Source organism: Colossoma macropomum, unplaced genomic scaffold (assembly GCF_904425465.1).
Source record: "Colossoma macropomum unplaced genomic scaffold, Colossoma_macropomum, whole genome shotgun sequence".
Lineage (NCBI taxonomy): Eukaryota > Metazoa > Chordata > Actinopteri > Characiformes > Serrasalmidae > Colossoma > Colossoma macropomum.
In genome coordinates this window covers 10,581,257-10,603,599 of record NW_023494794.1, presented here as the reverse complement: position 1 = coordinate 10,603,599, position 22,343 = coordinate 10,581,257, and the positions used below count along the sequence as shown (strand labels likewise).

At 38.8% G+C, this 22,343-nt stretch overlaps 1 protein-coding gene across 1 annotated transcript; it reads left to right on the top strand.

Annotated features, from left to right (window-relative positions):
• The first annotated feature begins 1,029 nt into the window (after positions 1 to 1,029).
• cunhxorf56 (chromosome unknown CXorf56 homolog) lies at positions 1,030 to 21,908 on the top strand. Its single transcript, XM_036580151.1, has 7 exons — positions 1,030 to 1,268; positions 7,365 to 7,482; positions 7,609 to 7,650; positions 9,243 to 9,387; positions 11,717 to 11,806; positions 12,174 to 12,266; positions 20,940 to 21,908. Exons 1-7 carry the CDS (start codon positions 1,145 to 1,147, stop codon positions 21,000 to 21,002), a joined length of 675 nt encoding a protein of 224 aa, XP_036436044.1. The 5' UTR covers positions 1,030 to 1,144; the 3' UTR covers positions 21,003 to 21,908.
• The last annotated feature ends 435 nt before the right edge of the window (positions 21,909 to 22,343 follow it).

Below are 22,343 nucleotides of genomic sequence, written 5' to 3'. Positions count from 1 at the left end.
TTCACTTATTCTGGTTTTGCTGACAAATCAAAACTTATTTATGCACTTCGGCCTTTAAGGAGTTTTTTCTTTTCATTGTTCTTCGGTTTGTGTTTGTTCTCTCTGTGTACTTTGTGAGGTACTTTGAGAGCTTGGAAAGCTGCAGCGCCGATAAAGTTATTATTAATATTATACATTAAACAGCTTATCATAATCCGCTGTAATAATCGAGATGTGTAATAGCTTCATTACTGAGAGTCGTGCGCTGAGAGGAGCTTATTAGTCTGCAGGTGTTTGAGGTCGAAAGGTCAATTAGGCCCAGCGTGCACAAAGCAGGATCAGTTAGCCAGATAATTTAAGCCCAAACTGGAGCCTGTCCAGTGTCTGTGCTCAGTTTTTGCTGAAATTATCCAGCTAAACTGAGAAATCATGCAAGCAAACAAATAAACAAACAAACAAACAAAATAAAACTACTACTACTAATAAAAATAATGATACTGTACTTATTATTATTATTATTATTATTATTATTACACATCAACTGATAATACATATAACTGCACAAATAGAACAATTATTAATGACAATAAACCGATAAAAACCGCTTGAAAGTGAATAAATATACTTTTAACTTATTCATATTCAGCAGCTTTGTTTATTATTGCCACAGATCCTGTTCTTATTGGTCTAAAGTGATCAAATTTTTATAGTTATACCCTTGATATTTACTATTTTATTATATTTTTTTTTACTATACGTAGTTTTCATACTTTTATGCTCCTTCAGATGTTTATTTTTATTGTTTTGATAAAAATCTGAAGTCCCAGGAGACCAGCAGACTGAATTTAATGACAAATAAAGCAATAAATATCACCTCTTAGCCACAAAATTCGAAACATTTCAGGAAATGAAACATCTGACAGAGGAATCTGGAAAGAATCTCTAAAAAAATTTATTTTTGTCTGTATAAAATCTGAAAGTTATGGTCGAGTTTTAGTTCTGCTGCAGCAGCGCCCTCTGGCGGCTTTCCTGCGGGAACGCAGCGGCTGCGGTGCTACACTGCGTCATCTTTAGGCGCCCGCAGCAGCGTTTCCTCGGCGTTGGTGTTTACTTTGGAGCGAGACTCTGTTTTTAATCCTAATAAAGGTAATAAATCTGATTAATAATGCCGAAGGTGGTCTCCCGCAGTGTGGTGTGCTCCGACACGCGGGACAGAGAGGAGTACGACGACGGAGAGAAGCCTCTGCATGTTTACTACTGCCTGTGCGGGCAGATGGTTCTGGTTCTGGGTGAGTTTAAACTCGTTTATCTTTCATTTTATCATTTACTATCTTATCAGAGGCGGCTAGAATAATCTAAACCACCCTGAAGTGAACGTTTGGTCACTTTAATGAAGGTAGAAACCGAGTAACAGTAAAAGTAGCCCGAGTTTATCGAACTCTCCGTTCCACCTTAAATGGTGCGGCAGCTACAGCTGGAGCTGCCGGCGCCACAATGGAACTGCTGCGGCGTTTAAGGTGGAACGGATAATTGTAAAAAAAGCTTAGGCCTGGTACGAAAAACAGCGTTCAGAGGGGTCTAGTAACGAGCCTTATTTCCTTATCTGTTGGAACTACAGCTGCTCTGGTTGCTGGAAACAATTCTGAGTAAAAATTTAGTTAATAAAAGTGGGCAAAGTTTCAGATCAGGCTTGTTTACAGTTCCAGACTGTAGCTGATCAGCTGTTATCTTGACTAGAGGGTCTACAAAATGCTGTTAAACTGGACAAACTGCTGGGCTGAAGCTCAAATGGATCACTGCTCCCTACATAGTGCACAGTGCACAGTGCAGGTCTTGCATCCTAAATCTGTATTTTCTTTTTAAGTGAAGTTATACCTGTGCAGCACACGGTCCCTTTGGAGTTATGAGGTTCTATCTGACATTTCTGATTTATGTTTTCTTATTCTTTGACAACTTCTTAACATTAAGTGAGGGTTTTTTTAAATTGTGCATTTTTGGAGTCTTTATCTAGAAAACAAGGTTTTATCTCCGAAGTAAAACTCTAGTTTAGTTTAGTTTAGTTTAGTTCTAAAAGGTTCTATCTGTGAGCCAGTCAGCAGTTCGAATACACACAAGAGAACCAATCAGGTTCTGCTCCTTTATTATGTCGCCGCTCTGCTCAGCGACTGCGGGAAAAGTTTATAAAACTTTGTGAAACATGAAAACATGTTGCTGAAACTCTGCCTGTCGTCTCACAGCTCTTTAAAAAGGTCTTACGGTCTTAAATTGTGTACATATTAAGCCTTGGAGGTCATTAAAGAGTAAACATTTGAACGGATGGGCTCTTAATTACAACACAAATATGAATTTCATTAATTTATCCATATTTTCTTTTTCTTCTTTCTTCCAAAATAAGACATTTTGGTGCATTAGAGTCGCATTTCTGATATAAAACAAGACCTCATACGGCCTTTAGGCTGACCTGCTACACCGACCTGCTGGGATGGTTTATTACAGTAGCTGGTTTCTGTCTGGCCTTTTAGTAAACAGCAGTGCTTCATTGGATAAGAAAAAGATGGTTTGTCCTAAAACAAGAAATAAATGTCGTGAAAAATAAATAAATAATAGAAATAAGTGTCGTAAAAATTTCATATAAAGCGTTAAAATTTAACTTTCTGGTCATGTTGACACTAATTTTATGTTTTAAAAGGAATTGTGAGTAAACCGTTTGTGTTCCTTGCTAAAATCGTTGCTTATTTTCATGTTTTGCCAGATAGAACCTTTTAACTCCAAGCTGAAAGTGGGTTTCTAGGATTAGAAGGTTCTTGTCTGTTATTTGACCTGAAAAAAACTCATTTATAAATTTAATAGGATTTTGATATTATACATATAGAATAAATTCATCATATCAGTTTTGCTATTTAGAATGCAAAATCTTTGAAGCTCAGTGTCTCAGAGCTGCTCAGAGGGCAGGTAGGACCTTATTCTAATAATTAGCCTAATTCTGAGGGGACAGTGTGTCTTATGAATGACTGTCCAACACCACTAAACCGGGCCTAACTGTTGGTCATGCATATGTAAGAAGTACCCCCACCAATCAGAAGGCTGATGTGGTTTGTCCCGCCCACACAGCTTTAACGACCCTGATGATGACTTTTCACAATACAGCCCATAAAAATTTAGATATTTTCACCATATTTGGACATCAGTTCACATATCTGGTCTTCATTTGAACAGTGTTGATAGATAAAGGTGACACACCCCAATCAGGCATAACGTTATGACCACCTCCTTGTTTCTACGCTCATTGTCCATTTTATCAGCTCCACTTACTATATAGGTGCACTTTGTAGTTCTACAGTTACAGACTGTAGTCCATCTGTTTCTCTGATACTTTGTTAGCCCCCTTTTACCCTGTTCTTCAGTGGTCAGGACCCCCATGGACCCTCACAGAGCAGGTACTATTTGGGTGGTGGATCATTCTCAGCACTGCAGTAACACTGACGTGGTGGTGGTGTGTTAGTGTGTGTTGTGCTGGTCTGAGTGGATCAGACACAGCAGTGCTGCTGGAATTTTTAAACACCTCAGTGTCACTGCTGGACTGAGAATAGTCCACCAACCAAAAATATCCAGCCAACAGCGTCCTGTGGGCAGCGTCCTGTGACCACTGATGAAGGACTAGAGGATGACCAACACAAACTGTGCAGCAGCAGATGAGCTATCGTCTCTGACTTTACATCTACAAGGTGGACTGACAAGGTAGGAGTGTCTAATAGAGTGGACAGTGAGTGGACACAGTGTTTAAAAACTCCAGCAGCACTGCTGTGTCTGATCCACTCAGACCAGCACAACACACACTAACACACCACCACCACGTCAGTGTTACTGCAGTGCTGAGAATGATCCACCACCCAAATAGTACCTGCTCTGTGAGGGTCCATGGGGGTCCTGACCACTGAAGAACAGGGTAAAAGGGGGCTAACAAAGTATCAGAGAAACAGATGGACTACAGTCTGTAACTGTAGAACTACAAAGTGCACCTATATAGTAAGTGGAGCTGATAAAGTGGACAATGAGCGTAGAAACAAGGGTCGGTGTGTCTGTGTGTATTATAATAGTATACTATTAGTGTCCACATATGTCAAAAAAAGGAAATACTTCATGGGGTTTACTTGCTTCTTCACATGACTGTATACAGTAGGGAGTGGGGAGCTGTTGGAGATTCAGTCTTGCATGGCTTCTTTGAATTGTTTAAAGTAATAAATACATTCTGATGATGATTGTTTTGACCAATCATATAGGTATGACAAAATGCATCCCTTTACAAATGCTAACACATCCGTCTTCAGGGTGCTGCACAAAAGAATGCTTGGTTTATGGGAGACTGACAAACGTTTTTAGCTTTAATGTAAAGTTGTAGGCAAACAGTTTAGCCAAATAACACTTTTTATAGATTTTTGAATCAAAATTTATCATTACTGTCTTAATTTGAAGGTAAAAACTGAGAAAGTGGGGAAAAGAAGTGAACACAACCCCTGCAAATATTAAAAAAGTTACATTTTTCTGCAGATCATTTAAAAATGATGGTCCGTTCCGCATTAAATATTCACACAGTGTGAAGGAGACATTTATAAACGGTATCAAGACAACGGACAGTGACGGTTTGTATAATAGGTAGACAGACAGACAGAAGCACCTCCTACAGCAGTCAGAAGCAGTTTGCATTACTCCTAGAGCCTGCTGTCCTACACTACTGTATATATAAATATATTTATGTAAATAAGTATATCTGCTGCGGTACTGCAGTGTTAACACCGTACCAGCCTCCGTCTCCGAGCATACCGGACACGGAAAGTTCTTTAAAAGTGAAGAAAAGGACACAGAAAAGCTTTTAGAGCTGATTCACACGTTTCCCTGACCGCTCGCTCGGCTACTGATCAGACCTGCGAGATCTTACACCTTTCATTAAATATTGAACGTTATTTGCGAGTATGAAGCCGTATGGAGATGTGACTCATGGCGTATGTGACCGGATAGATTTTCTGAAAGGACACGCGAGCGGCGGAGCGTGAAGATCACGTTAAATACAGAGAACGAAGACCTGCTCTCGGAGAGTCTTACGTAAAGCCCGGGAGGTGATGGTCAGATATAAGATAATCTTCTTGCATGAGGAAAGAGAAGGTCGAAGGAAAACAAGTGAGTTTCCAAAACTGGAGTTCAAAAAAGTTTAAAAAAGGGGAGAATGAGGTTCCTAACAACCACCTGGGAGACCAGGTGGACCACCAAAGCTGCCCCCCAATCAGATAAACAGCACTCAAAGAGTTGTAATATCACAAAACACTCTGAGAAATAAAGGTAGTAAACTGTCACTGGGTCAGTTCCTCTCTTGTCACTGGGGTGGGACCCTCAAGGGTCCATCTCAGTACCTTTAGTCAGGGAACATAACTGAACCATAATCCACTGAAATGATATGTTCTAAGCTGTACTGACTCCACACACCCCGTCTCGTCTCCAGGCTTTTATTTTACTGTTCTGTTTTACAACATTCGGTTATGAAAAGGTACAAATACGAACTTTTCACCTGGAAAAACTTATTTAAGGTTCACAATCAGACCTTAAAACCACTGTTGGAGCTTTGAGGGAACATTTACACTGTTTGTACATTGATGAACGAAAAATGTACCTGAACAGAACCTTTATTTATAACAGCGTACATAACGATATTATATATCGCTGTTGTTGAAGGAGAACGTTGTATCTCCAAGATCATAACTTTACAGGAGAAGGAAAAAACATACTGTCCTTTTAATGTAAGTCAATGGAACCAGATTTTTTTCTAAGTCATTTTGGGTCGTTTCTTTTAGTCCATTCAACATGAAATTTACACACAATGTAAATGGAAACAGGTATTTTAAAATATGTCAAAAAACTCAAAAAACATCAAAAATGGAGATGCAAGGTTTTCATTCCGACAACAGCAACAAGTAGTACCTGCTCTGTGAGGGTCCATGGGGGTCCTGACCACTGAAGGGGGCTAACAAAGTATGCAGAGAAACAGATGGAGAGTATGCAGAGAAACAGATGGACTACAGTCTGTAACTGTAGAACTACTAAGTGCACCTATATAGTAAGTGGAGCTGATAAAATGGACAATGAGCATAGAAACAAGGACATAATGTTATGCATGGTCAGTGTATGTACTGATATTTGTTAAGTTGGAAAAGACATTCAGCATTTCGCACACCATGCTGCACTACATCCAATTAAACAGGACTAATTTTGCTCTCTTTGTAATTAAACATGCAGTATTGACGTTTTTTTTAAATATGGATTTTTTAAAAATATCTACAGTATGCTCAGAAAAGGAGAATGTTATGTAATTGATCATAATAATGATAAACACTGTCGCTGCTTAGTTCTCCATCCTTCATTCCAGCTTCCACTCTTTTCAGGAGACTCACTTTCAGTTCCTCAAAGAATCTGCAGACACACCTCCAAAGTTCAGTCTCAGAAGCTGGTTGATCATTTTCTGAAGTAATCAAACACATTCAGTGGTGTTGAGGTCTGTACTCTGGGGTGGTCAGTCCATCGTTCAGCTTCTTTGTTTGATGTGTCCGTCTCCTTTTCTCAGTGAGGTTCTTCTTGATCAGCTACACATCCTTTCAGACCCACAGCGCTGAGTCGTCTTCTCACAGTGGAAGGATGGACAGAAACACCTGTGGATGTTTTCAGATCTGAAGCAGCTTGATTTTCTCCTCTCTCTCAGAGATGAAAGCTTTAAGTGCTGTTTCATCTGATGGGGGGCAGTTTTGGTGTCTGCCAGCTCTTCCAGGTGGTTGTTAGGAGACACATTTTCTCTGTAGCTTTTAGTCTTTTTTTGAACTTCTGGAAACTTCAGTTATTTTTACTTTGACTTTCTCCCTCATTATGCAAGTGGACTGTCTTACAGCTGATCTCCTCACAAATATATCTGTGTGAGTTGTGCTTAATGACTGTTTTGACTGGAAATTAAAGAAAGTGAGTCTGACTTTTGTGCAGTACTGTAAAACTAGAGGTTCTGTGTTTACAGTTACCATCCAGTACCTGGTTTATCCGATCAATAATTCATTGAATTAACTCAGGAGATGGAACTGGCAAGTCCATCTGATGGCAACAGTGCTGCAAGAAGTCAGGAACCAAATCTGTGTTCTTCCTACCAACATATTCATAATTTTAATGAAAATACCACATTCAGACTACTGACAGCTGCATTTAGGTTTATTTGTGTTTATTCTAATGTTATAGAGTGTTTTCATTGGTAAGTGCACACTTACTGCTGAGATGTGTGATGTTTTAATGTCACAGTGGCCTCATTCAGAGTTCACTTAGTTTGTTTGTTTGTTTGTTTATTTAATGTTTCCTCTCAGACTGCCAGCTGGAGAAATTACCCATGAGGCCCAGGGACAAGGCGCGAGTGATTGACGCAGCAAAACACGCCCACAAGTTCTGTAACGTGGAGGAGGACGAGAGCGTGTACCTGAAAAGGTGAATAGTCTGCTATAAATAATAATAATGATTATTAATGATAATTAAACGATTAATGATAAGTAAATCTGTTTGTATGAACCCACACGCAGAAATACATCAGTAAAGCTGTAAAATGTTTTGCAGGCCGGAGGGGATCGAGCGGCAGTATCGCAAGAAGTGTGGAAAGTAAGAAAAATTGTATCCAAATAACATTAAAAATACACTGCTTATAACTTCAGTGTGAATGGGCGGAGCTAAACTGCTGTAGGCTAAATAGGCGGATATATGTAAATAAGTATGTGTGTGGATTGTATGGCCCAGTGTGTTTTTAAACTTAAACAATGTTCACGTAGCGCTGCAGTTATTTAAAAAAAGAGGCTTTTCCATGATGTGGGCCATTTAATATATTGTTTATCTTGTTTGTTATTGGAACAAAAGTTGTATCTCCTTTTTTAACATAATTTGAAAATGAACAAATGAACATTGTGGCAAAAATGACCATCAAAGTTTTATGATGAACAGATTAAAAATGGTCCAAAATGATTTCGAATAAAATCCTGTTCCATTAATATACATTGTAAGTTAAGATTTTTTTATTTTTTATTTTATAGTTATGTCATTTTTTTGCAAATATGACCGTAAAAATATACAAACCTAGTTTCAAAAAACTAAAAGACAGTAGGTAAAATGCAAATACAAACAGAAAGTAGTGGGTTGTATATCTACTTTGAGCTGTATTTGGATAAAACAGTAAAAATACAAGATATTTAATGTTTATCTTTGTAACTTCATTGTTTTTTATTAATATATGCTCATTCTAAAACTGATGCCAGCAACATCTTCCAAAACAGTTGGGACAGGAGCAATTTAAGACTAGAAATGTTGTGGGAAAAAAAACATCTTTAACAGGTGATGCAATCATGCTTGGCTATAATAGGAGCATCCCGAAAAAGCCGACTCCTTAATGAGCAAGGATGGGTCGAGGCTACTTTTCCCAAAAGATGCATCAACAAATAATCCAACATTTTAAAAATAACATTCCTTAGGGAGCGACTGCAAGGATTTTAGGTATTTCACCCTCTACAGTGTAGAATATCATCAAACGATTTAGGGAATCCAAAGAAATCTTGCATAAAAGGAAAAGGCTGAAAACCACAACTGGGTGTCCATGACTTTTGACCCCTCAGACAGCACTGTACCAACATGTTTCTGTGATGGGTATCACCACATGGGCTCAGGAGTACTTTGACAAATCGTAAACACTTTTCGTCATTACATCCACAAAAGCAAGTTAAGACTGGACTGTGCACAGTGGAAGTAATATATCAACAACATCCAGAAACACCGCCGATTTCTCTGGGCTCGAGCTCATCCGAAATGGACTGATGCACAGGGGAAAAATGTATTGTGGTCTGACGAGTCAACCTTACCAGCGTAAAGTTAGAAATCCAGCGTCTGTCATGGTCTAGGGGGGTATTGGCTAACCTGCACATGTGTGAAAGCCCCATTAACACTGAACGCATTTTGGAGCAACATATGCTGCCTTTTGGACGCCGTCTTTTTAGGGACGTCCATGATTATTTCATCATGACGACAGCAAGGTTTGTGTACAATTTAAACTCCTCAGCTTGAAGCCACACAAACTTACAGACTTCAGTGCAACTTAAAAACTTTAATACAGCTTCACTGTAAACGTCTCTCAGTGTTCTTTCTGCTGTCTTAATTCACTGAACTGATTCAGGTTGTGATGAGTTGTGGCTTGTGTGTGTTTGTGTTAGGTGTGGTCTCCTGCTGTTCTATCAGCACCAGATGAAGAACACTCCAGTGACGTTTATAGTGGACGGAGCTGTGGTCAAGTTTGGTGAAGGTTTCGGTAACACCAGCGTCTACAGCCAGAAACAAGAAGCTCCGAAGAAAGTCAGGGTGAGATACACGTTATAAAAAAGCTCTAAACGAGTTATAGTTATTCACACAATGCTCTATAACGTTCTCTACAGATGGATTAACTCATTACATTTCCATGTAACTTAAATTATGATTCTGTATTAGAATTTGTAATCATATTGGTATCATGGGCTTTCGTATGTTACCTGGGCTTATGTTACCATCTTGTTTTGTTTTCATCAACATTCTGCGCCAACTGCAAGCAGTGAACACTGACATATATCGACATATTTCTGTCTTTAATTTCACTTGTTTTGCCACCTCTCCACTATCTCTCCTGTAGTGAGTCATGGTGGTGAAATGATTTTGAGTATAAAAAAATCTACCTGATTATTGGTAGTTATGAAACTATCGGCTTTAGTGAACAAGCAGTAAACATTATAATACCCTACATAAACACTAGGGGTGTGGATCTCTAGGGACCTCACGATTAGATTATGATTCAGAGGCTGCGATGCGATTATAAATCGATTATCGATGCATCTTGATGCATCTTTTTTTTCTATACCGGATTTTTTTCTCTCACTGTGTGAGGACTTCGTAGTTCTAAAGCAAAGTATCTGTAATGATCCATAATGAATTTACTTTCAATATCTTTTATTAATAAATCAAATGGAAGTGATGAGGCAAGTGAACTGGAAGGCTCTCATTCACTGCTCTTGTTTGGAGCACATGAGGCGCTGCTGCCACTCATCTGTGATAAAATGCGTTGCTACGGTGAAATAAGATGCGCGTTACAGCTATTCTACCTGTTTTCTTCAGTGATTCCATAGCTTCTGTTTTGGTCTGGTTGTAGAGAGTTGGGGGGGTCGCTGTGTCAGTAAAATATCTTCTAGACTGGACACTGTGTGTCTCGGCTCCAAAGTGTCCAACATAGCGCGAAAGCCCTGGTTCTCAACGACTGAGTATGGACGCAAATCCTTGGCACTAAAAGTTGCAATAGTTTGTAGTTCGCTTTGCCCTTTCCGAGTTGGGACATCACGTTCTTGATGGTCCTCTGGTTAGCAGCGACTACAACTGGACGGAAAACAGGTGGAAACGTGTAATATGGTTTCTCATGTTTATCGTTTCCAAAATTTTTTAGTTTAGTGTGACACAACGTGCATGTAGTGTGGCTCCCATCCAGGTCCTTTTTCCCCTTCAACTCCATAGAAGCCAAAGTGCTTCCATACATTTGCTCAGGGGGTCGGCAACATACGGCTCTTTTACTGCCCTGTTGTGGCTCCACAGCAGAATCAGATTTTAAGGTAAAAATAAAATAATCCTCCTTTACAGTAAAATAAAGCTCTGCTGACACAGTTTTAACAATAGATGGTATTAAATGTTGCTAATTCACCACCCTATAACCCTGAAGGCTGGCGTACAGACTGCAGGTCACATAGCAGTTCAGACAGTCTCACCTAGTAGCGAACGAAAAGGCAAAGAGAGAGATTTAAGACGAACATTTGGAGACAAATGAACTTATTTGCATTTATAAGCACTGCAGCTGGTTTCCTGATGCATTTAATCTGCAACGTGAAACTGACAAATACTAAAAAGTCACAAGGCTGAAGTCAGTTTCACGTTCTAATTTCCCAGTTCCACCTTAAATGGTGCAGCAGTTAGATTCTTGGCGCCTCAGTCAGAATTTAAGGTGGAACGGGAAAATTCAAACAAGAAGCTGGTGATTGAGAGACTTCAGCCTCGTAAAAAGTTGAGAGTTGAGAGCCGTGGTGGTGAAATGATTTTGAGTATAAAAAAATAATTTTTTGAGCGAGACATTTTACATGAAACTGTTCTACTGTTGAAGAAAAGTGTCCTGGCGGAGATGGGAGGAAAGCGGCTATAGCTGAGCTAAAGCTTAAAGCAGAGCAAAGTCTGTGGTTTATACTAGGCCATTAGCACATACTGAGACGTATTGGACATAAAATGTGGCTCCCAAGGTGGTTTGATTCCTGTTGAACGAACAAAATGGCTCGCCGACCCCTGACCTAGCTTTGAATTTAGATGGTGTTGATCAGATTTCATGCTCATCCATTTGTGTCTTTATGTGCTGCCACAGACACGTACACATTTTTAACTGTTAAACACGTTTTTGTACATTTTACTAGATTTTCACAACACAAAATATATTCAGATAGTAAGTTGCACATCATTTTTAGGGTGTATATTATTGGAATTTTCTGCTGTTATTTTATTAAGCTTAATAAAAAAAAAGCTTTTCTGTCCATTAAAACAGTATGTAACGGCTGATGGAGCTCAGTCAGAGCTGAAATGTGTGTTTCACTGTGTTGTGGTGGTTGATTGTCTGTGAATTGGTGTTTTCCAGGTGATGATGACGAAGCGCACCAAAGACATGGGCAAGTTCAGCTCTGTTACCGTGTCAACCATCGATGAAGAGGAAGAAGAAATCGAGGCGGTAAGTTTATGACTGGTCGTTAGTGACAATAGGCAGTATTATTGTTTGTGTACTTTGATCACTACGTTTGATTGGATTGCTGTATTATAAATTATATAGTGATGCTGGTTTAAATGTCGTGATTTGGTGTCATTTTTCACTCATTAATTTGTTTGTTTATTCTTTGCTGTCTTTAAAAGGGTTGAAAATTGATTTGATATAACTGTAATACAACTTTAAAAACACTAAAGCACTGAAAATATGTGTGTGAAAAAGTCATTACGTTGTAATTAGTCCCTGTTATTTAAGTGAAAAGGTGTGTAATTGTAATTATAGTGTGATTGGCTCTCCGGTGTGAATAAACAGTGAGATTGATTGCCTTTTACAGCGTGAAGTGGCAGACTCATACGCTCAGAACGCTAAAGTCATCGAGAAACAGCTGGAGAGGAAAGGCATGAGCAAGAAGCGACTGCAGGAACTGGTGAGAGCACACACACACACACACACACACACACACAATATATATATAATTATGTATATTTATACACCAGTCAGCCACAACATTTAACCCACCTCCTTGTTTCCACACTCACTGTCCATCTTATCAGCTCCACTGACCATATAGGTCCACTTTGTAGTTCTACAGTTACAGACTGTAGTCCATCTGTTTCTCTGCATACTTTGTTACCCTGTTCTTTAGTGGTCAGGACCCCCACAGGAACCTCACAGAGCAGGTACTATTTGGGTGGTGGATCATTCTCAGCACTGCAGTAACACTGATGTGGTGGTGGTGTGTTAGTGTGTGTTGCGCTGGTCTGAGTGGATCAGACACAGCAGTGCTGCTGGAGTTTTTAAACACCTCAGTGTCACTGCTGGACTGAGAATAGTCCACCAACCACAAACATCCAGCCAACTGCGTCCTGTGGGCAGCGTCCTGTGACCACTGATGAAGGACTAGAAGGTGACCAACACAAACTGTGCAGCAGCAGATGAGCTATCGTCTCTGACTTTACATCTACAAGGTGGACTGACAAGGTAGGAGTGTCTAATAGAGTGGACAGTGAGTGGACACAGTGTTTAAAAACTCCAGCAACACTGCTGTGTCTGATCCACTCAGACAAGCACAGCACACACTAACACACCACCACCACGTCAGTGTTATTGCAATGCTGAGAATGACCCACCACCCAAATAGTAAAAGGGGGCTAACAAAGTATGCAGAGAAACAGATGGACTATAGTCTGTAACTGTAGAACTACAAAGTGCACCTATATAGTAAGTGGAGCTGATAAAATGGACAATGAGTGTAGACCAAGGAGGTGGTCATAATGTTATGCCTGATCGGTGTATAAGGTGCTTTTATGAGCAGAAACGCACTTACAGCCCAGATAAATGTTTTTTGAAGTTGTGCCTAGACTTCTAAGACTTTTGTACAGCACTGTATATAGTTATATTCATTTTTATTTTAATATTAATTATGTCATATTTAATAGAAGTCACAGCCAGGTCAGATTTCACAGCATGAAAGATGAAAGAACAGGTTAAAATGAAGCAATTACTCTTTTAAAAATGGAGCAGGTTAACCCAATTACTGTATGTAAATCATGTTGGCAGTGAAAGCGGGACTTGGAGATCAATTAACATGTATAACAAAGGTTGACTTGGCAAATTTGAAGTTTTCAAGTTTGAAGTTGAGATATTAAACAGAGCTCCACACACTCTTCCCAAACTTTAAAACAAAGCGCACACATTTACTGTTCTTTAATGGACTTTTCAAAGCTCAGTGAGGGACGTGGATTAGAATACACAAGTCTGAAAGTCACCTATCAGGACTGAACTTTTTCTTTGTCTCAGTGATGCACAGTCAATCCTGTATTAATGAAAACCATGACTTGGGCCTGTGCACTCAATTAAATCAGTTGAAATTGATTGCATCATTTAGTAATGCACAGACCTGCTCCACTCCTGAATACTGCGGGAGCTTGTTATTGGGACCAGTTTCAGAAATTCTTGCTTGAATCATTAAAAAACTGAAATTCTGATCCTCGGCACTAGAATTCAAAGCTGCTTTGTGAGAAGCTCGGCCCTTTTGATACACATACCAAACCAGAAATAGGAAACCTGAGGCTGTATTACAGAAACACCCCAAATCTGAAATCTTACCTATTTGGTCTCCATGACGACTTCAGTACAGACTGAATTGAGGACAGTAGCTATTACAGAATAACAGTTCCTAACTTCATAATCTCATCATTAACTCCAGATAAGAAAACAGCATCACACAAACATCCTAACTAGACTAAACCTCCTAAATCCTGTCCTAACTTTAGGATGAACCCCAACAGGGTCCTAACTTCTGTTTAAGGTCCGTTTCTATGGTTTTTAGGCAGCTGTGTCAGCAGCATAGTTCACTACCAGCATAATGAGCTCCATTTATCTCTACTGTAAAACGCTGCTTTCACTGTGAGATGATTTTCTTTTCTAACTCTGCGTTTTAAAGATCTCAGACGCTGCAGACTCGATCTCCACCGCCCCTCTGATTACCTTCGTGTGTTAATGTTGATGATGAAATATTACAGTGATGGTGGTGAATAACGAGGAGACGGAGCTCAACGTGTGTCTCTTTATTAGGAGGAGTAACGTTAGATGTTAAATGGCTTTTGGCAACCGAAAAAACGACTCTAAGACATGGATGAGACACCGATAAGGTTACAGCCTATGCTGCAGTCTTTCATAAATAACATTGGCAGGGATGAACACTCTTGTCTGGTCTTTTGCTCAGTCACTCTCTCTTTTTTTTCTTCCTCGCTTCTGCTGACAGTGTCGTCTTCGGTCTTTTGGCAGTCTCTGGCATGATGTCCATGCTGGGAATTCCAAGCTAGCCTCTTATAGCTATAGAAGACCTATAGCTGTTGGTGTGTTTTGTGGTGCTGTAAAGCGTTATGCAGTGTTTTGCGAGAGGTTTCGTTTCGCTCCTCCAAAGCTACATAGCGCTATAGAAGGCATTCCAGCCTGGGGAAGATTAATTCAAAGAACAAGTGTTATTCTTGAAAATATTATGTTCTTAAATGTTTTCCTAACATTATGACAGCCTCACACTTGCCTTAGGTTGTAAAAGTTGAGGTCAGCATCCAAATTTACCATGGATGCTGCCTCTGCTGCTGCTCCTCCTCGTCAGTCATCCCACAATTATCATACTTTCCAGTGAGAATTTTTTCCTGTTGGCTCTTTCTCCACTATCAACTCTAGTTCTTGTTAGCTACATTTTTTTCTACTTCTACATTCTTACGAACTTCTTAGTGTTTGCCTTGAGGACCTTCAAGTTTTTTTTTTTAAGAAAGCTGGAGTGGCAACGGCAGAGACCTCATTCTCCGTATTGTAAGTCAGTGTACCGTCAAAATGATGTTGAAGCTGTTTTTGAATATACTGAACACATGCATACAAAGCAGACTTGCCATTACAAAATTTTAGTGCAGGTCACAGTTTCCACTCAGTTTGCCAGACAAATGGCTAAAATTCTGATCATTGGTATTAACATTGCGTGAGTATCTGCTGCTGCTGTATCACTACGTTCACACAGCAGGTAAAAGTGGCCCAGATCAGATTTTCTCACCAAATCTGATTTTTTTATTGTTTGATTGTTCACAATATCTTTTTTCATACAATCTATAAGCGACGTAATCTGAACAGATCAGCTCCTAAACTTGACCCACATGCGCAAAAGGACAGCGCTTCACGGATTCGTTAAACTTTGCTTCCAGACTTTTCGTTGACGCTGCAGCCTCGTTCTCCTACAGCCGCATTCAGTCAGTTCTCTTCAAACAAAGAGCATTTGCAATAAGTGCTTTATAATTCTTTTGGTACAGAAACATCAGCCTAAATGTTTGAGTCTCAGCAGCGCCAAATGATGACGAATGTGAAGTTGGATTGACGTAAAAGTCGCATGAATTCCAATCTGGCTGTTCAAACTTTGTCGCATTGCCGCATATCGGATACGTATCGGATTTCAGTACCACATATGGAAATGTCCCCAGTCGGAATTAAAAGTCAGATTCAGTGTGTTTATCTGTTCACACTGACAAACAGATAAAACATCTGTGTCACGTATGAAGAAAAAGATCAGATTTGGCTGTGTGAAAAAAGCCTAAAAGTCCTTTGAGAGGGAGTCCGAAGTGAACGGTGTCCTCAGAGTGGGTGAGCGTTACTGAACGCAGCCTGCTCTGTAATTACCACACTATTCCGAGCTCCAAACACGGACACCCGGCAGTGCCGCTGTTGATTTGTTTGACATTATAGCCTGAAATTACAGCGTTTTCAGTGGAACACAGCAGAGAGAGTGGCTGAAGTGTGTGCGCTGCTGTCGGTAAGCACTGATGAATGTGCATATGGCTGCTTCTATGGAGAGAATAACGATAATCAACTCATAAATCAATCTCAGAGCATCTGACACTAAACACCGCCCATAATAGAGTGACTTACAGAAAGTACATAGTTATTCACTCGACTCGCTACTGTATTTATAAACTCAGTGACCAGTTTTTTTGGAAATCAAACCTATACGGTGCTCCCAGTGGGCTCATCTGTTGCTGCACAATTTATCACCCTCTACCCAATCCATCAATGGAAAGAGACCGCCATGGGCCCACCACTGACTGGATATGATTTTTTGGTAGTGCTTCTATGATTGTTTGATGAAAATTCAATCTAAAAAGTGTGTCTTGTAGCTGGATACTAGGGATGCTCCTCAATTTCAGCCACCTTAAATTTCTGTTTGGCTGAGGGTGGAAAGAAAAAAGCGAAAGATTAAATGGGACTACAACAAAGTGTAGGAATGACCTAATAAATCGTTGAATGGTAATAAAAACAAGAAATGGTGATGCTAAACATAGTGATTCTCGCCCACTTTTTAACCTTGAAGCTGATTTATGATGATAAACCTTTGGTAATGATGGTTTATCACTGGTTTTGGAAGTTACGGTAAACACAGGTGCGGGTTTGATCCTTCTGGTGTGGGTTCACGGTTGTTTCTTCTCTAAATGATGTACAGTAAAGTGACTTGTATGCTGATAGCACCCCCTGCTGGAGAGACTTCAGACTGCTAAATAGGAGTTCCAAACAATCTTGTGCTTCACATTTAAAAAAACAAAAAAGATGTTTTTTTTGTCGTTACAGTGGATCTCAGGAATTCAACTTTAGATGCCTTTTGGTCAACCATGAAATGTACAAGCTCCAGTATGTTTTTCAGGATCTGTTACTTCCGTGCCACAGTTTTGCTTACATATAGATCCTCAGATCTGCTGGTAGTTCCTTGTCCAAATTTATGCTCCATGGTTGACCGTGCTTTTAGTGTACTGGGTCGATGATTATGGAACGAGCTTCCTCTAAAAATTCTGGATCTTTGTTTCTTTTTGAAAGACGTGTTTTTATAAATTCATTTTTGTTTTGTTTTAGTTGATTCTGGATCTCTTTTCTTAAGAAGAATCTTAGGACTTTCCTTTTTAGCCCTGTTTTATGAATTCATTTCGCTTTGTTTCAGAAACTTAAGAAGAATCTTATGAATTTTCATTTTAGGTTCGTATTATAGATTTTGTTTTTGTTTTAAGAAATTCTGGATCTTTTTAAGTAGAATCTTAAGACTCTTCTTTTCAGACATGTTTTTATGAATCCTGATTTGTTTGTTTTTCTGTAAAGCACCTTTAGTTGATGTTGCCATGGAAAGTGTGCTATATGAACAAAAATTATGAATTAATGAATTAATATTTCTTTGCATGAGGGTACAAGAGTGTAGCTTGTTCCAGTAGCCCTACTTTAATATATATATATATATATATATATATATTGTGTGTGTGTGTATGTATATATATATATATATATGTGTGTGTGTGTGTACAGTATATGTCTGTCAGGCCATGTAATAGTGCTGTCAGGCAACAACCTTGTATCTCCATTTTTGTTGTTTTTGCATAATTTGAAAAGTCCAGCTACGCTTTTTTACAATTTCGTGATGAAAGTGGCCACAGAAATGATTCAAAATTATGCTAATAATTTCACTCAAAGACTTTAAAAAGACTTGAAAGATGATGTCACAGAGTTTTTAGTCACAGACTATGGTTTTGCAAAGACTGGGGATGATGTAGTGTCACTGTGAGATTGTTTCCCATCATGCACTTTTCCTTCTCCGCTCTTTAGTGGTGCAGATGGGAAGATGCGCTGTGGGGGCTTGTAAAGATCTGAGGCTCAGCCCAGTTCACTGTAGAACTGAATATTCTAACAGATCATCACCCAGAATCTTTAATTAACCTGTAAAATGTGCAGTTACTTTTTTTATTTAACATAAAGATTTACTCATCAACACAACATGCAGCGATTCAACATTGTTGATTGGGTGTTATGAACTAAACCATAAACAAACAAACAAAATAAGAAGCCACTGTAACAGAAAGGAAAAAAAATGGAAAAAAACGCATTGATGCTTCTTCAATAATGGCATCCTTAAGGTCTTCTGCATATTTCCGTGCATCACTGTTACAGTCAGCGAGCTTGAAATATTAAAACAGCCAGTTTATGTTTTTAGGTTAATATGATTATTGTTGTAAAATGGAGAAGATTTATTTATTCATTTATTTTTACAGCGATTTCTCACTCTCTCGCTCTCTCTCGCCCTTGGCACGTCACTATGTGCATGAGCCAAAACTTAAAGTTTACGATAATATTAAACACGGTTGATTTTGACGTGATTTTGACCTAAGACAGCCGTCCTGACCACCTCAGACTAAATGACCGAGATGACTTGAGCACGGCACAGCTGGAGCAAGACTCATGATTTTATTCTGACATTGGAAATTTGTCTAAGACAGTTAAATTGCTTGATAAAAGTCGTTTGGTGTAAAGTCGGCTTCATGGAAAAAATCAGGTTATATTAACTTCATTACAAGTTTAGAAGGGTTCTGAAAGTTTGGAGATACAAGGTTTTGGTCATACCGCGACAGTGTGCTGGTCAGCTTGGGCTAATATGTGTTAAAGTAAGTAAGTAGACTACATTGATACTGTTAATTAGTCATGTTAGCACGGGCGCCAACTATTGACGGTGCTTGTTTTCAGACTGTTCATTACCATGGCTTTACTTGAACTATTTATTGCTGAATTTCCCCAATTTCTCATTAAACAGGCCTTATTCTGTTCTCTGTTTACGTAGTTTGTTGTGACATACTACATAAATATCTTCATATTGTCCACCCTTAAGATGGGCCACAATGTATAACTGTTAACCTGTATAATGGACCTACAAGGTGGGTATTTCTGATAAAGTGGCCACTAAAAACAAGTACTTCATATTCTGTGTCAGTGTCATAATCAGATCTTTTAGAGATTACTGAGTTACTTCATTGTTTGAGACAATTGTGTGGTGGTTTAGACATGCAGTTAGCACCATGCTAACTGGTGGGGTACCTGTTTACCATTACTTGCTGGCTGCATTTCTCCAGTGCTAAACTAAAGAAGCAAACTTCAGACAGTGAACATGTCTTGGCCTGGCAACTACATTTGGCATAAGAGCGGGACATTGATTTTTCACAGAACTGGCACTTTAAACTAGAGCGAGAACCAAGGCACCGTTGGACAGAGGCTGGTTTTAATAGGACGCTGTTGAAGAGAGAGAGAGACCTTCAAATTACTGCCGTATTCACAAGAGAGTACCTGTAGTAGCTGAGGACGCGGTTCTTGAGTGTGCATGTTTTTCAAGGCTGTAATTGTGTTAAATGGTGGGGGGACTTTTGTTTTGAGCAGTAGTTTTCAAACTGGGACTCAGTGTGGAGGGATGAGTGGGTTTCAAGGAAGCTGCACAAGAGCCGAATGAATCATTTCTAGGACAGAAGCTCACAAAACACTCCTGTGTTTGTTATTGTGGTCTTTTATACACAGAAAGTGTGATCACTCACAAAAGAAGTGCACTTATGCTACGTTAGAACAGCAGCAGAAGGGGGGGCTGCGGTCACATTCAAAGTTTCGAGTCTATTTTTTGCTACTTGCCTTGAACTGCCTGCCAACATGAATTTGTTCATGAATCACCAAAGTATGAAAGGTCTAAAGTGTCATTTGCAAACAAAACGCACCGCTAGCAACATCAGTAACTCAGCATACTACACTGTACAGCACTCGTGGGAAGGCGGTGGTTGTGAGATGGTTGCTAAGGTGTTGCTAGGCCATTACTGTGCTATTCCAGGTGGTTGCTAAGAGGTTGCTAAGTCATCGCCATGGTATACCAACCCTGGTGCTTACGGAAGTGTTGCTAGGCTGTTGCTGAGCTTTACTTGGGTTGTTGCCATGGTATCCCAGGTGGTTGGGAAAGTGTTGTTAGGTAGTTGCTATTTCCTTTTAACAGCTGAGTAACATTAACTCATTTTTTCTGTTTCACAGAACCAACAGGTCAGTGTTGTTTTGTCCCATTTGTTAATGTTTGCGATAGCTAGTCACAGCTGCTGCACCATTTAAGGTGGAACGGAAACATTCAAACAAGAAGCTGGCGAAGAAGAAGCTGAATTCAACCTCATAGTTTTAATACTGGTAGTATTTTTTATAAGGAGTTTTTTAGGCTATCGAAATGTCCATCTAAAGATTCTATTTACAGTCATATCTATAAAAAAAAATGCACTGTAGTAGGACATTTCGATAAGGTAGCACCACCACAGCCCGCCTTAATTTTGTGTAGCTTAGTGACATCAAATTGACGCACAGTAGCTTTAGCTTGCATGCAGCAATATTAGTATTAAGGCTCTTTAACAACCTCGTAATTCAGAGGATCCAGAGATATTCGGGAGAAAAATGTACGCAGGATTAAACATATCAGGTTCTGAAGGTTTTATTTAACACAGGGGGCGATAGAGGCTATTTTTCAAAAATCCTATTTATTCTGGCCAAAATCCAGAAGCTTAGACCCGGAGTTCCTAATATGGGCATAATGCGGACTACAGAATGACGCATGGCTACAGTGGTCTATTGGGGAAAAAACGTAGTATATTTGTTTTGTTTTACCTCATAAAAAATATAGTGGGTCTTGAGACTGCCTCTACATGAGGGTCCTAACATGAAACAGTTTTAGAGCCCACTGTTTTACAGTATATTAATGTTTATCTTTGCTTTTTTGTTTCTTTTTCAGGCTGAACTAGAAGCTAAGAAGGCCAAGATGAAGGGAACTCTTATCGATAACCAGTTCAAATAGTGTGTGTGTGTGTGTGTGTGTATGTGTGTGTGTGTATATGTATGTGTATATATACATATAGACATGCATATATAGAGAACACATACACTGTGAAACAAAACAAAAAAAAGCAATGCATTGAATTAACTTGGTTCAAATAATGTGTACATCGTTTCCACATGGATAAAGTCTTTCAGTTCACTTATAAGAATAATTGTGTTAATGTAATGTATTTTATTGGGAACACTTTATTTGAAGGTCACCTGCATAGGGACTTCATAAAGTGTTCATAAGCATTACGTCATGTATTTATAAAGCAGTATTTGAGTGTTTATAAACAGTTTCTGAACATTGTTTATGGACAGCTATTGCCAGTCACAAGATGCTATACAGTGTATTATGTAATAAATAGAATTTTATTGACATTAAATTAATGACCTCTTTCATATTTAAAGTGATATAGGATAATATAAAAATTAAACCCTTAGTTTTGTTTGAGATATAGGCCTCTTCCTTATACAGTCTATTATAATGCATCATAACAGTGTTATAAATCTAAACTAGTGCCTGTCACTTTAAGGGTTCTTATGTCAATACAATGTCATTTACTTTATAAACATCTTATCACCATGTGAATACTGACATAAGCTGTTTATAAATACTCAATAATTGCTCTTCAAATACATTATTCAGTGCTTTTGCATGTGCTACTAAGTCCTTATGTAGGTTGCCTTTGAATAGTGTTATTAATGTGGAACTGATCTACACATTCACGTTTTTGGGAAGTGTGTGTTTGTGTGTGAGTGATTTGTTGAGACGACATGAGAGAAAGCATTTTTCTATACCAACCAATATTTGTTTAATTTGTAAATATCTGCAGTTCTGTTTTTGTTTCTTTTTAATAAAATGTTGCACAGAACAAATCTATTTTACTGTTACTGTAACATTATTTTAAATGTAAAAAATCTAATGAGAAACTGTAGAACAGACTCAGTTTATATCACAATACCTACATTTAGAGTCGGTTATTCATTCAACCTAATGAAAAACTGTAGAACAGACTCAGTTTATATCACAATACCTACATTTAGAGTCAGTTATTCATTCAACCTAATGAAAAACTGTAGAACAGACTCAGTTTATATCACAATACCTACATTTAGAGTCAGTTATTCATTCAGCCTAATGAGAAACTGTAGAACAGACTCAGTTTATATCACAATACCTACATTTAGAGTCAGTTATTCATTCAACCTAATGAGAAACTGTAGAACAGACTCAGTTTATATCACAATACCTACATTTAGAGTCAGTTATTCATTCAGCCTAATGAGAAACTGTAGAACAGACTCAGTTTATATC